The sequence below is a fragment of the Vicugna pacos genome, chromosome 15, assembly GCF_048564905.1.
Source record: "Vicugna pacos chromosome 15, VicPac4, whole genome shotgun sequence".
In the NCBI taxonomy this organism is placed as follows: domain Eukaryota; kingdom Metazoa; phylum Chordata; class Mammalia; order Artiodactyla; family Camelidae; genus Vicugna; species Vicugna pacos.
Window position 1 is genome coordinate 10030960 of NC_133001.1, and position 15030 is coordinate 10045989.

Here is a 15030-nt window from a genome sequence, read left to right on the forward strand (position 1 = left end):
TGTTTTCTATGTCTGTGAGTTTGTTTCGGCTTTGTAAATAAGTTTGTGTCCTTTTTTTTTTAGATTCCACGTATAAGTGATATCACATGGTATTTTTCTTTCTCTTTCTGACTAACTTCACTTAGAATGACGATCTGCAGGTCCATCCATGTTGCTGCAAATGACTTTCTTTATTCTTTTTTATGGCTGAGTAGTATTCCATTGTATAAGTACACCACATCATCTTTATCCAATCATCTGTCGATGGACGTTTAAGTTGTTTCCATGATTCAGCTCTTGTAAATAGTGCTAAGTGGTCCATCTTCTAAGCAACCAGTTCCTACTTCCCTCTTTTCTCCCTCTCGTTGGATGATTGAACTTCTAGAGGTGGATAAGACCTTTAATTTATCTTCATTTTATCAGTAAGAAAACTTAGATTGACACAACACTGTAAACTGATTATAACTCAATTAAAAAAAAAAACCTAGATCCAGAGAGACACAGTGATTTGCTTAAAGTGCCACAAAAACAGTGTAGAACCAAGTCCCCTGCCTCTGAGTCCCTTTCCTTCCTCCCTGTTAGACCATGCTGCCTCCTGCCACATGTGTCACTTTTCTTAAGGAACTCTGCTTATTCTGTTCTCATCCCAAGGCATTTGAGTAGAATCTAGAACTTCACCTGTTTGCATTACTGTAATCTCAGGCATCTATGGCTTGGTGACCCCTCATCCAATCCTCTTACTTAAAAGAGAAGTTAATCCTCTTTTACATATTAAGCACTTTCATTTATACACATACACACACATTAATTCTGATAAATATGCCCATGTAGTCCTGACAGTCTTTAAAAGTAATTCTTACCCTCTATTTAAGAAAACTGATGCTTAGAAAACTAGGCAACTTTACTAACTTAAATTCAGGCTCTTTGACTCTTTCATATTGCTTATGTATTTGGGGGGATTTTATAGACCCCAGATGAAAATGTACAACATCACAATAAAAGATTAAATACCTGAATAATACCTTCCCCAAAGCCAGGAATTCCCACCCGCCTCACCCCTGCTGACCACACACACACATATTTAGAATCTGAAGCCAGTTCTAAAAATAGCTGAGTCAGCCTAAGAACTGATACCAAACTGGACCATTTTCTTCTATCCAGAATTGTCCACTGCTTTTGACATATACTGGAATATGATGGGGTCATGGACTTGTGCTTCTAACACAAAGGAGGTGGAAAACCCTTGTGAAATGTTGCTTAGGAGGATTAAATCATTGCAGAATGCAATTTGTGAGTTATTTCTGCGTTTCATTGGTCTGTCTCTTTGTATGATTGAGAAGTGGAGTTTGAGTCTTTGTACATTTTGGATATGAACTGTCCCAGAAGATGGGTTTTGTTTTTGCATCCAGCAAAGCCATTTCCCATGATTCATGTCAAATTAAGTCCTTGTTCATCACATAGCAGCACGTCGTCATAGGCTGGCATGGAGCTTGATGGAGGTTTTAGATCTGAAAGAATGCTTCTGGCAGTTTGCTAAATCCACCACCCACTTCTCTGCTCTTGCTCACCCACCCCAACCCCCTCATCGTGATACATGGCCTCAGTGTTTGTATAAAAGTGTAAGGGAGAAAATGGAAATGAGAGATACCAAGGCCAGACCCTGATGCCCCTGGGAGGCTGTGATTTAAAGTCTGTAGCCTTTCTTTCCCCTCCCATTACATTCTCTTCTCAAAGTCTTCATTTACAGTGACCAAAAATGACCAATAATAGCTTTAAATTTATCTTCTAAGAGTCCGTACACTTTAAGGCAATCAAAGCCTTAGTTGAACCAGAAGAATGAGTCTCCATCCGTAGAAGATCTGGGTCCTAGTCCTGGCCAGCTCTGTGGCTTACTTGCTGTAAGATCTTAGGCAAGTTCTTCATCTTTCTGGAGCTGTTTCCTCATCTGTAAATGAGAAGGCTAACTGGATAAGATCTGAGGTTCTTTCCAGTGTTAACATATCTTTTATAACTTGACCGTTGTGCACAGGACCCTCTCTGGGTGAAAACCCTTTCTCCTCTGTTTATGGAGATAGCAGACACTGTAGGCAGCATGTGGAGGGAGCTTTGAAGTCAAGTCTAGGGGCTCCCGTGTCTCATCTGTGCCTTTGGGCAAGTCACACATTCCACAGCCTCTGATGTCTATTGTCCTCAACTGTATCAGGATCCCCAGCCCCAGGGCTTTTTTGTGAATAAAAAATGAAAATGTTTGACTTCGAACTCTACAAATACAAGTGACGACCATTGTTATCATAGCACCTGGGGGTCGGCACTGAGTGACTGAGAGCCTTCTCACCGCAGGGGCGCTGGGCGTGACAGAACCCATTTCTGCACGTGCTGTCTTCCTTCCTTACACTGTGGCCCTGGACTCTCATTCCCAGTTTTCTGCCTGGTATTACTCTGATCTCTGTTGCTCCCTCCTACAGCTCCAGTATTAGAATATTCCTAAGCAGCAATGACCAAATTATCGTTGTGAACAGCCTTGTACTTTGAGGTTTGGTCAGAAAATAAACTTCCCGAAATTCAGCGACTTGCCCCACCCCCACCCCACTTCATCCGCGCACCCCGCACAGGTGCTCATGCATGCACACACGTGCTTTTTCACCCCCTCATGCTTCTTGCTAGTGGCTAATAAAAGAATTAGAGTTTTGTTGAAGAACCTGGCTTTTCCGCAGCTAATCCCCTATTCCCCGCACCTCCCACCTCCCCAGTGACAGGGGACGAGAAGGAGCCTGGAACAGGGGACACAGAGATTAAGAAGACATCTTCCCTGCCTTCAGGGCTGCAAGAGAATTGAAAGCAGAGTGTTCCAGAAAGTTCTAATGCTACAGGGAGGGTGGGGAAAGGCTTAGAGATGATGCTAGAGTGACTAATGAGAAAAAGGTTAGGGAGAGGTGTCTCCCTGTTACAGATGAGGAATAAGATCAGAAGTTTAAGGAACTGGCCCAGGAGCACAGCCAGTCACTGGAGAGGCCGAGACGAACTGTATGAACGTATCTGTATGAAAGTGCTGTGTGAAAGACGAACGAGTAATTTTTACTTTTCATCCAGAGCTTCACAAGACTGCAAATATCTGAGCGCTGAAAAGTAAAAGAAGCAGATAATTACCTTTTTTTCTAAGTGAAAGGAGCTTTTTAGTGGGGAATAAAGCAAAAGCTAGTATTCAAAATAATGAAAAATTCGATTTGGGGGGAAAACCATCAATTAATCAAGATCAATGCTAATGTCATTACACTTGTCTACTTGGTTAGTACTTCGGGTTTTTTCCCCTGCTGTTAAGAGGCTGTTTGCTTTCTTCCTTTCTTTCTTCAATATAAATCAAGTATAAATGAGAAATGTAGTGTATTGTTATTTAATTCAAAGATATCTGCATGTTTTATACTCCAAAGGTGGTAAATTGGTTTCACATATAAAAATATCTTTTTCTGTAGTGTGGTAATTATATCAAAGCAAATTATCTTGCCAAGACACTAAAATCTATTGTTTCATCTGTGTAGTTACAGATCACCTACATTACAGATCACCTAAAATTTTATTTCTATCCCTGGATGAGTTTCAGTTTCATCTTTGCTGATCTTGGTTCCTGGCAGCCCAGAAGAATACAGATTCATTAAAATGTTATATACACATACTTGAACTTTAAGTCACTTCATTTTTTTCAAACATTTTCATTTTAGTTTTCTCTTAATGGCAGTTTATTTCTGTGCTAGAAAAAAACATTGTTGACAGGCCTTTAACTAGGCAGATTATAAAATTTATGTGGCCTCAGTCTCTTTGTAAGTAAGAGGAAGTAAGAGCTCTTAATTGAGTCCATGACTCATTATTTTGTGTCAAGTTAATGCTCAACTTTTAATAGGTTAAAGGTAGAGAGCTGTTGGTGGATTGGGGTAAAGGAATGGTTTGGGAAGGAACCTTAATGTGTGCGTGTTGTGACAAATCTGGTGGCTTCTGATGTCCTTTTGTTTCTTAGCCAGAAGACATCAAAAGTAATCTATCTACAGGCTTACATGAATTTTGTGAGATTTGACAGCCTATAATAGAGTACCAGGCGTGTTACAAGCTCTCAGTTGGAAACAACAGATGATTGTGGAAGTTAACTTAGGTGTGGTTTCATTGCTTCTCTCAGTTGAGTTATAAACCATTTATAAACGCAAGTCAAAAAAAAAAAAGAGAGAGAGATTCAAAAGTAAGCGCAGGAAGAGATATGAATACACAAAGACTTATATGCATGTGTTTATGGTAGCTTTGTTTTTAATAGCTAAAAACTGAAAACAACCAAATGTCCATCAACTGGTGAATGAATCAACAAAAATGTTGATGTTCAAAAATATTCATATGATGGAACACGACTCGCAATAAAACAGAACGAACACTGATACGTGCCCCAGCATGGAGGCATCTCAGAAGCATTACACTAGGTGAAGGACATCAGAAAAGCCTACATGCTGTGCAGTAAATGCTAGAAAAGGCAAAGCTTTCAGGACAGAAAGCAGATCTTTTGTTGCCACGGTCTGGGGGTGAGAGGAAGGCATTGACTAGAAAGGGGCACAGAGGTCCTTTTTTGGATGATGGTCTACATCATTAGTTCCGTGGTGTTTATGTGTATGTTTGTCAAAATCCATCAAATTGTACACTGAAAACTGGTGACTTTTATTCTGCGTAAACTATACCTCAAATTTAAAAACAAACTCAGGGCCACATCTTGAATGCCTTGCAAGGTGACTGCTTCATTTGGGAAAATAATCATTTTTAAACTTTGAACTTTGAAAGCCTGTTTTTAACAAGATATTGGCAGTGTTCGGTTTTAGGCTGAATCAGTACAAAATGTTGACCCCTAAGATGTGTTTGCATAGAAAATGGTAAATGATCAGCTTACTTTAATATCTCATTGCATTTTTGCTTTCTCTTTCCCTCTCTGCCCAACCTAGAAAAACTAATTGAGGGACTCAAATCTCCTGACACTTCTCTTCTGCTCCCCGACCTCTTGCCTATGGCAGATCCTTTTGGTAGCACTTCTGATGCTGTAATTGGTAAAGTCATCATCTCTGTTTCTTCAGTCATGCATGATGTGTGTGTCTGTTTCAAGAATGACAGCTGGTTAACAGATCCCTACTGAGTAGCCCTGATGTGGAGCAGAAATGCCACGAGGCCGCCCCGTGTGGGAGCGATGCCTTGTGCTAACCGAGAAGCCAGGGCTAGTTAATCTCCCTTGTTATTACCCCAAACCAAGTGTTTTCTCTGCCTTCCAGCACCACAACGCTGCTATTTATGCCTTTCTTGAAACGCTGAGATTTCCAGAGTGAATTTCTCACGAATGAGAAGGAATGTGGAAAAATTCACATTTCGTTACAAAAACTTCATGAAGAAAGTTGGTTTTGAGCTGGACTCTACCTTTTGCAGATTCTTCTTCAGAAGGGTTCCATGTGTGCCAAATATCAGTAACCCAGAAAACACTTGGCCCGCGGTGAAGCCCCATGAGTAGAATCCAGGGCCCCTTGTACTCCAGGGGCACAAAGTCCCAGAGCTCAGAAATGCCATGACCCTACAGAGACTTGGGCCTCCAGCTGGGGGGTGTCATGCAGCAAAGGATATCTCCAGCTACATCATGGCGTGGGATTTGAGATGCACTAGTGGCCTTTGCAAAGCACAGGGCATCTTTGCTTCCAAATTTTTCCCTTATGAAAAGCAAAATTACCAGAAGGTATTGATAGCTGCCTTTGAGCCTTTGTCTTCTGGCATGTAAGAGATCTTGGGTGGTTTGAGGTCTGCATTTGGTTATAAAGACCGAGAATCACCGAGACCAGCCACGGTGGTTAGCCTTGCACGCACATGCTCAGTCAGTGAAGCCCAGACACTCAAAGCAGCAGAAAGAAAGCAACTTGCTGCGCTTCCCGTCTTGCCTGAGACTGACATTTTAGCGACATGTAGAAGGTCTTCTCAGAATTGTCCAAAGAACCTTCTGATTCCCCTTCCTTCTCCTCTCCTTTCTTAATGCTCTGTTACAAAAGAAAAAGCTGACGTGGCTGTTGAGAGTCTCATTCCGGGACTGGAGCCCCCGGTGCCCCAGCGCCTCCCATCTCAGACGGAATCCGTGACCTCGAACCGCACAGGTCAGTCAGGACTCTGAAGCTGCAGGGACTGGTCATTGTGGGGAGCCCTCAGAGTCAGTCTCTCCCCCGGCGGCAAATGGCCCTGGGCTTGTTCCGCAGCCTGGTTACTTCCTCCCAGAGTGATGCTCTGCATTATTATGGCCCCAGCTTCTAGATGTTGAGCGACGTGTTTCCTCGCTCAAGAGCAGAGTACTTTTTGGAGCCATGTTCTTTGTAGAGTGACCCCTGGGCTTTCCTTGGTTATAGCCCTTTATTTGAGATTTTTCCCCACTGGTGGCATGTTCCCTCTACCTCCTTAATTAAAGATCTCTGCTGAGCTATAAGGATGCCTGGAACTCCTTCCGGGCGCCGAGCAGTGTTTCCTATCTAACAATGTCAGCGATGTCCGTGGGGGTTCCTGTGATGTATGTTGATATTCTGTTCCCAACACAGAGCTTTAATCATATCAAGGTGATTTACTATTAAATTGTAAGCATAGTTGAAATCTTCCCTGGTTCCCTTACTGCTTTCGCCTTAATTTCAAAGCTGACTCTTAGTAGAATTCCTTAACTGCAGATTCCTTAAATACAGATTGGATAACTTTCATTTGTATTGAGTCCATAATTGCCTAGAAAGTGTCCAGTTTGCTAACTTGCAACAGAAATAATTAGAAGTCTAGGAAATGTGAGAATAAGCTCATCCAGGTTGGAAAAAAAATTAGCATAGAAGACAGTACGGTTCTTTTACCTTGTGCTTACTTCGTTCTTCTCTCCTAGAAAACTTCCCCAGAAAACCATTCATATGTCAAAATACTTGAACTCTGAATTTTGTCTTCCTTCTGTTCCTTCATCATGTGTTCAAAGGAGCGACTCAAATTTAAAGAATACCAATTATTAAAGAATACCAATAAGAGGCAATATCATTCTATTTTGGATGGGGATCTGGAAGGAGCTGCTCAATCATGCCATATTCTGCTAATAATAAGCCAGGGACAGCCCCCTTCCAGTCAGCCTGGATTCCTCATCCTCTAGTAACTTTTTCTAATGAATGTTTAGTGAAAGTATAAGGGAAACTTTAGTTGCAAAGTCCTCTTTCCCAAATGGCCTTTGCTGAGAATTGGATTACCAGTTTTATTGGCATCCAAATCACTTACTTGCTTAACCAGCCCAACCTCTGAGCCAAAAAAAAAAAAAAAAAAATTCCTTCCGTGTTTGTGTATTACCTTTAAGAGGAATTGAGAAATACATGTTTCTAGAGATGAAAGTCCAGAGTGCGTAAGGTGTTTCTTTTGGTTTTCTTTCTCTCTTTGGCTTGTATGTACGATGTAAATGCGGTAACTGAAAGGCTCAGACCTAATCCCATGCTATTGTTGTGTGTGCCATTTAATGCCGTCACTGACCTGGGATGCTGTCAATTTGGACTCAGATTCTCTCACCGGGGAGGATTCCCTGATTGATTGCTCTCTGCTTTCTAACCCTACTACTGACCTGCTGGAGGAGTTCGCCCCAATAGCGATCTCTGCTCCGGCCCATAAAGGTAAATGCTTCCCTCTTGTCGGGCCCACGGGTATCCTTAGAGGAGAAAAACTGATCCACTCCTGAGAATTTTCCTTAACAAAAGTCTTTGCTAATGAAGTTTTTTTTTTTTTAACCCCTCCTTAAGTAGAAAATGAGCTTGTACTCTTAGCCCCTGGGTTAAAATCCCTCTCGGTAAGAATATTTAATAAGGCTTGGACAACAGATTGCGGAGACAGGGCTTTGGGGCAGTTGCCCGGAGTGCAGACATCCCATGCTTTCTATTAAAGACAGAGCTGCAGACGTCTGCAGGCAGCTCAGGTGGGTGGTTGAGGGGACTGCCCACTGACTGACTCTAATTAGATGCCCGTTGACCTTAGAACTGAAAATTACTTCATTAAATCAGATTTAAAGTTTTTTGATAGTGATTACTACAATAAAGGAAAAGGCACCATTCCTCAAAGGTCAGTCCTCAAAGATTGATCTTGTAAAAGTTTTGAATTTCAGTTAACCTTTGAGTCATGATTAGTTAGTTACTGGGTCTCTCTTTCTAAACTACTGTTTTCATTTCTTAGTCTTGGGTTCACTGGTTTGAAATTCTGCTGGACAGAGGTAGCTTGAATTGTGTTCTGTTCAGTGAGTAGTTTGTGAGAGTGACAGGCACTCTGCCTGGCTTACTGTACGCAGGCATTCACTAAACTTCTTTCTGTGCTTAGAGTGAAAGTGGTTTTCTGGCTGGAGCAGATACATACAGACAAAGAAACAGCTTTAAGTCCTTTCTGAAGGAAATTCAAGCAAGTAGCCTTCCCAAGATGACTAAAAAATAATTAGCCTGTGGTTTGCAACAGTAATAGCTGAGTTTTTGTTTTTACCCTTGACAGCATTAAAATGATTATGTTTTTATAGAGCAGGTGGAGAGAAGTTACCTATTTAGCCAATTATGTCTGGCAGGAGGGTATCAGCAGCAAAGTGTAATTATAGAGAAGCATCTCTTGCAAAATAGGTGTTCAGCTAGCACTTCTTGGAGGAGAGCCCTAATTCGAATGGAGAAGAATTCCTAACAAACTTCTGCTTGGAGTCTCAGTGCATGTGATCTTGGGCCCGAACATTCCTGAGGCATCAGAGTTTGAAAGTCTTTTTCTTCTCCTGATCTCAGAGCAGCAAGTTCTTTCAGAAGTATTTGGTTTGCCTTGTATAAAATGGTTACTTCTTAAAGGGTGACTGTCTCCCCACTGTCCCGGGTTTTGAGTTTTTCTGAATATTGTTCTTCTGGCCTCTGTTTGCTCAATAAAGAAGAATAAATGACTAAATCCCATGCCTTTGTGTATTACTGACATTGAAGAGGTCTCTCACATGAACTGCACTTAATGGCCTTATAATGGTACAGAGAACCCTTTCTGTAACCCTTCGCCCTTCTCATTTATGAAAGTCTTAATTAACATGGCCAGCTCTAAAGCATTTGTTTTTCTATTTCCCTAAGTCTTCCAGCTTTACTGCTTATATTTCAACTCGGGAAAATAAGCATTTTCACCCTTAAAAACCACAGGGATTGTACAGTTGGGAACTTTGTGCCTCCGATGTGTTCTATCCTTTGCTAATCTCTACCTCTGTTGTTTCTGCTTGTGTACTTGCGTTCTGTATTAAGCTGCAGAAGATAATAATCTCATCTCAGGTTTTGATGTCCCTGAGGGCTCGGACAAGGTGGCAGAAGATGAGTTTGACCCTATTCCTGTATTGATAACCAAAAATCCACAAGGTAAGAAAGAGAGAATGGGGAAAAGAGAGGAGCTTGACATCAGCTCTTTTCAAAATAGGAATGTACTTAATCTACAAGGGGGAAAAAAGCATCAACATTTAATGAAGGAAAGTGGGGGTAATGGCCATCATTGTGGGCTGGACCAGTGTAGACAGATGGAGATACAGATAAAGATGCTGATACAGGTTATCTTAGAGCATGACCATGGTGTTTATTTAAAAAGAAGAAAAGTGTCCAATAGCTTGACTAAAACCTGGTTTTTACAAAGTATCAAGCTAAAAATAAAGTGATCTCCAGTCAGTGGAAACCTGAAGGTGTATATCAAAAAAAAAAAAAAGCACTAAACATTTCTAAATCATGATTAGAACAATCTATTCTTGATTATTCATTTTTTATTCATGATTTAGAACAATAAATATTCTTCCCAAAGAGGTGAACAGTGGTGCTTTGATACCGTTTGCATCTTTAGGACATTTGTGGAACATCCTTTTTCCTCTTTGACGGATTGAAATCATTTGAAGATGCCATAAAAACGCTGAATTGCCATAGGACCAGCTCTCTATTTTTAGAGCATGTTTTTATGCAGTAATCTTAATAACTAAGTCCTCCCCAAATAAAACATTACTGATTTTTATCTTATGAGGGAGATGAGTTGATATTACCAGGAAGTTAGCATACAGCCAGCAGTTTTTAGGCAACATAGATACTCATTTGAAGACAGCATCCTCTTTGCAAGGTCTCCTGCCTGGAGTCGGTGTAGAGCCGGTGCCTGAAACTCTTGGTGGGAGGTGGTGGACAGCTAATTGACATGTTTTCAAAATTAACATGTAAAAAAGTTTGCAAGTGTAAACTTAACATGTGAGAGTTTGCAAGTGTAAACTGTTGCTCCTCTAGGGTTTTGTTTTGTTTTGTTTTGTTTTCTCCTTTGCTTGCTCTGCACATCTAAACCTTAACCCTCTGTGTTTTGTACTGAACTCCTATCTCTCCACTTCCAGGTGGGCACTCTAGAAACAGCAGTGGGAGCTCTGAGTCCAGTCTTCCCAACCTAGCCAGGTCTCTCCTGCTGGTGGACCAGCTCATAGACCTGTAACCGTGACCCAGTAGCAGATGCTGTTCCGTAACCTTCCTGCCGTAATACACGTTTTCATTACGGAGTTATAAGAAAATGATTTTTTTTTTAATCTGCAAATCAGGGGCCCTCTAGCCCTAACCTCCTACCCCTTGCCTTCTCCTATAGAAATGATAAGGAAAGAAAATCACTTTGGCCCTCCAGATAGTCCTTGGCCAGTTCCTCCCTGTTAGTTTGCTGTGTTTTCTCATTACCCTCCTTCAATAGCATTAGCTTAAATTAAATGCTAGATGCCATGAGCTTCACCTCTGCTGGAACCAACTCCACCAAAAGCTTCACTGTAATTGAAACTAGTGAACTGACACCTTTGTCTCATTCTTGCTAGGAATGGCCCTACCACATCAATCCTCCCCAACCCCTGTCTCCTTTGGCCAGACGCTGAATGTGTTTCTCTGTTTTTGCTTTTTATCCTGCTGCATTATCATGAGGACATGGCTTCTTCGGTTGGTCTAGGCAGTCCCCTGGAGATGGGTGTGTGGTTTAAGACAGGGTAAAACTGCCCGATGGTCTGTGTTTGAGAAGAAAAAATTGAGCCCAGCTCTAGCCAACCAACTTTGACCTTGTTTGACCATAGACTTAGCCAAGGGATTTTCCACCCCATGCAACCGCCCAGCATCCGTCCAGCATTCTGGCTTCCATTGAACCGTGATTTCTCAGATCTGGAGACGTGACTGCAAGTACTTGAGATCCTTGGATAAAATGTGTACAGTATATAAATCCCAAGTATTGCCATTCCTTTTCGTGTCACCTGTCCCAAGCCGGGATCTCAGAATTAGACCAAAACAAGACAATGGTGGTAACATGATACCTTTTACTAGAAGACTTTTCACTGGGGGGTGGATGGGGGAGGGGAAGGAATTGTAGCAGAAACAGATGTATTTTTCTTGTGATTTTTATTTTGAATCAAATATTGTAAATTGTGTATAAATGAAGACGCTGAATAGTTCTGTTTCCACTTGGCGTTTCAAGTCTAATATCAGGTGTCTGTACAGGGTTTTGATCTCTTTCCCTTGTATAACTAACTACACAGCCATCCTGCGGTGTAACATATGGAATCATTTTGAGTAGACGTGTGTGTTGCTCTAAGCTTTCAGCAGGTCCTCTGTCTTTGTAGAATAAGCATGTTGTTTATTTTCAGATAATCAGAAATAAGTATACTGGCAAGCTAGGCACCATTTGACTCTGGCTACTTACCTTTCTTTCTCTCTAATGTTTAAATTGAAGGATGCAGCCAATGAAATACGTTCAGTTGGTTTTCCTTGGCTTCCTAGATGAAAAACAAAACAAAGCGTAGTTCCTCACTAACCTTAGAATATTGTTCGTAAAATAAATAAAGGCCCCTTCACTGACGTGACAACATGCCTCATGGTTACCCTCTGTATATGTCCTTACTCACTGAAGTATATATATTTTTTCCATACGTGCAAAGTTGTTTTATAAAGCCGCCCTTTTGAAAAAGAGGTGGGCACAGAGAACCCATTTGGGTCTCTTCCTCGAGTGGCATTTTCCATGATCAGAAGGGAAACTCTTAGTTGATCAGATGTGTCCCAATAAAAGTCCAGGTCCATTTGCTTATTTCCCTATCTGGTACTTGTGTTTCTTCTTCCTCACGTTTGCACTTTAAGGGGGAAAAAAAAAACAAAAGAAAGCTGAACGGCGGCAACAGCTTATGAAATGCTGTGCTTTGGAGGTCAAGCTTTGACCCCAGCCATGTGAGAGCAGCCTTTGAAAAGCATCAGAGGAAAAGTCTGAACCCTTCAGCCTTCCTCCTGACTTTAAGTACTTCCGTGCCGGCTGAAACTAGATGCAGTAAGTAAAGGTCTCTCTTAGGATAATGGATTATTTCCAGAATTGAGGGAGGCACCGCCTTCCTGCTGAAGAGTGAAAAAAAAAGCTATCCTTGAATAGCTCTCCGTGATTAGATAGCAGTGAAAGTGGAACTTGGTTTGCCCCTTTATGGACAGGAATGTTGCTGACGATCAAAACTGTCTTCTTTTTCCTGGACATAGAAAGAATGTATAAGCTAATGAAGGAGATGTTTATTTTTAAATAAGAATAATGTTTTATGCCTATGTTTTCCAATTTGATTTTTTTTCCATACATACATGTTAGAAATATAACGAAACGTCTAGTTTGTCAACTTAACTGAAACCGTGAAGAGTACAGTTTAGAAATTCGGTAAGTGTCTCTAAATTGTTCCCTTTCGTGTATTACCCATAATCACAGTGAAATATATTATCTAGTCATCTGGCTGAATAGAGCTTAATGGAGAATGTTAATGAAAATGAAAAGACTAGAAGCCAGAGAGACTGGATGAGGAAGCCTGAGGGAGATAATGACATGAAGTTATCTTCGGTTTATTCTTTAGGAGTAGGGTTTCAAAGGGGAGAACTGCTCTTCTGTTAAGGAACATGTGTGAGTGACGTGGTAAACAGGGCCTCCCTTAGTTTTTAGCATCACCTCTGAGCTAAAAGGGTTTATTTGAGATGAGTGTCGTGTGCTAATAATTGACAGACCTTTGAAACTGTAGACTGAGCTACAAGAGGGACCTTAGAGACCATCCTCTGGTCCATCCACTTCGTTTCCCAGGTCAGGGACCGGGCGCAGGTGGTGGGAGAAGAGGCCTGTGCAGGACAGCACCCCCCCCCGCCCCCGGGAGCTCCTCCTGCTTTTTGAGTCCCTGGCCGAGTGGCCTTCAGCAGGGGCGTCACTTCTGAGAGCTGCCGTTCCTCACTCAACACCGTGATGGGTTTGGACTAGATGGTTTTTAAGATTATAGAATTCTGTGGTTCTAGGTATGTATTAGTGTGGTTTGGGAGGACGATGAAGGATTTATATAATCCTGATGTTCTTCAGTTATCTTCTGTAGCTCTTACTATTCCTGCAGCAGTATTTACATTTTAGACAATTATAATGGACTTTTGCTAACCTGGATGGCTCTCTCTCCTGGTTATCTGAATGGATACATAAATCATCACAGAGTCTGGGGCATTGATTTTCCTGTTTTTAATATCACACACACGTCTCCCTAATCCAATAAAATAGTGTCAGAAGATTTCAGTTCTTTTAAATTATATAATCAACGATCTGCCATTTTAAAATGGACAAAGCGTATGTTTCTGATTTGCTTTTATTCCAAATGTGCAAAAGTAATAACTGTACCAGAAAACATTACAGATTGGGCTATTTTTCCCTTTACAGCATTCAGATAACTAGACACCAAATTCAAGTCCTTGTGTTTTTAAAAACAGGCTTCAGAGGAGATACGGTTTAAATGGACACTTCTACTTAATATCACTGTCATTAATGATTTCTTTAGCAGACATATCAGAATTCTGAGGGTTGTTCCCTTCAAAGGCATCTGGTTTTACTTGGGAAGCTAATACTTATTCTAACGATGCTGCCACCATTTATGTTACTAACATAACATAACATGAAACTCCTCTCCCTAAAAATACAATCAAGGAAAGTAATAAAATATAGGAAAATCTGTTGTATTATTATAAAATTAGTATCGCTTTCAGCATCTGAAAGTGTGCGGATCTTTTTCTACCACTCTTGGTTTTGAGTAACATTTCCAAAAAGCTAAGTCACTCCCCTAAGATGAAGAGTGGTTACTGTTGAAGAGAGTAAGAAAAGTAATCCACAGAAAATTCCCAGAGAGGACCTTATAATGGAATGCAACAATAATCAGTCTTAATTTCTGTAATACTCTGAATAAGGGAACTTGTGTGATTCCGCCTGTCTTTAGTATGGTTTAGAAAATCGAAAGATACGGGTTTTAAAATACCTCTGAAAGAGATTGTCACTTTGTTCTGAGTCATTTGATACTGGGCTTGGCTCTTCCCACAGGAGAATTATAGAACTCGTATTGCTAATAATTATAGGGGAACAAACCCAGGAAAAGAGCCTCTTTTTTCTCAAGATGAAATATTAGTTTTGTTTCTAATCCTTTTTTCCTGCTCCCCTGACAGATAAATGATCACTTTCATTCAGACCAACACAACCTTCCCCCCGGGTCAGGAGCAGTTCTGCCTTCAGCAGTGCTGTGGGAGCGAGGGGACCTTTGGGGTGGACCAGAGGTATGAAGGCGGATGAGTTCAGCTCAACAGATGCCCGCCCTAGACACCTTGAGCCAAAATAAAGTCTCCTGTGCTGACGTGTGTCTGTATTTCCAGGAGTCTTTAACTTTCTCAGTCTATAAAATTATCAGTGTCTGTAGCCATGAACTTAGGGTTTAGGGATACAAATGACAGGATTGCCCGAAGTATTAAATTAAGTCAACTTGAGTCTGCCAGGCAGAACAGAAAAACTATCAGAGGGGTATTTAAAATGGCGTCTTTACCGAAACACTCCAGATATTACAAAGCTATCTTTTATTCCTCTCCAAAGACTGTAATTTCACCAACACGAAGTTAGCCATTTCCTTTTCCCTGTTCCCAGATGTTCCCAAAGTTGGGTGTGCTTGGGTTTCTGGAGTCAGAATGAATCCCATATGGCCTCCATTGCAAATAATCTGTAACA

The 15030-nt window shown here is 41.2% G+C and overlaps 1 protein-coding gene across 8 annotated transcripts in view; it reads left to right on the forward strand.

Annotated features, from left to right (window-relative positions):
* AAK1 (AP2 associated kinase 1) overlaps nt 1-15030 on the forward strand; it is a 193419-nt gene that overhangs the window by 166785 nt on the left and 11604 nt on the right. For 2 of the 8 annotated variants that reach the window (XM_072937602.1, XM_072937603.1), the window contains 2 exons: nt 9294-9377; nt 10373-11863. The exons of 2 other annotated variants lie outside the window; for them this stretch is intronic. In XM_072937602.1, the coding sequence (XP_072793703.1) occupies nt 9294-9377; nt 10373-10467 (179 nt within the window). In that variant the 3' untranslated portion in view covers nt 10468-11863. Of the gene's footprint in view, nt 1-4946; nt 5049-6026; nt 6129-7532; nt 7644-9266; nt 9378-10372; nt 11864-15030 lie in introns of those variants that run through there. 4 more of the 8 variants (XM_072937600.1, XM_072937596.1, XM_072937601.1 and 1 more) reach the window with 4 other exon arrangements.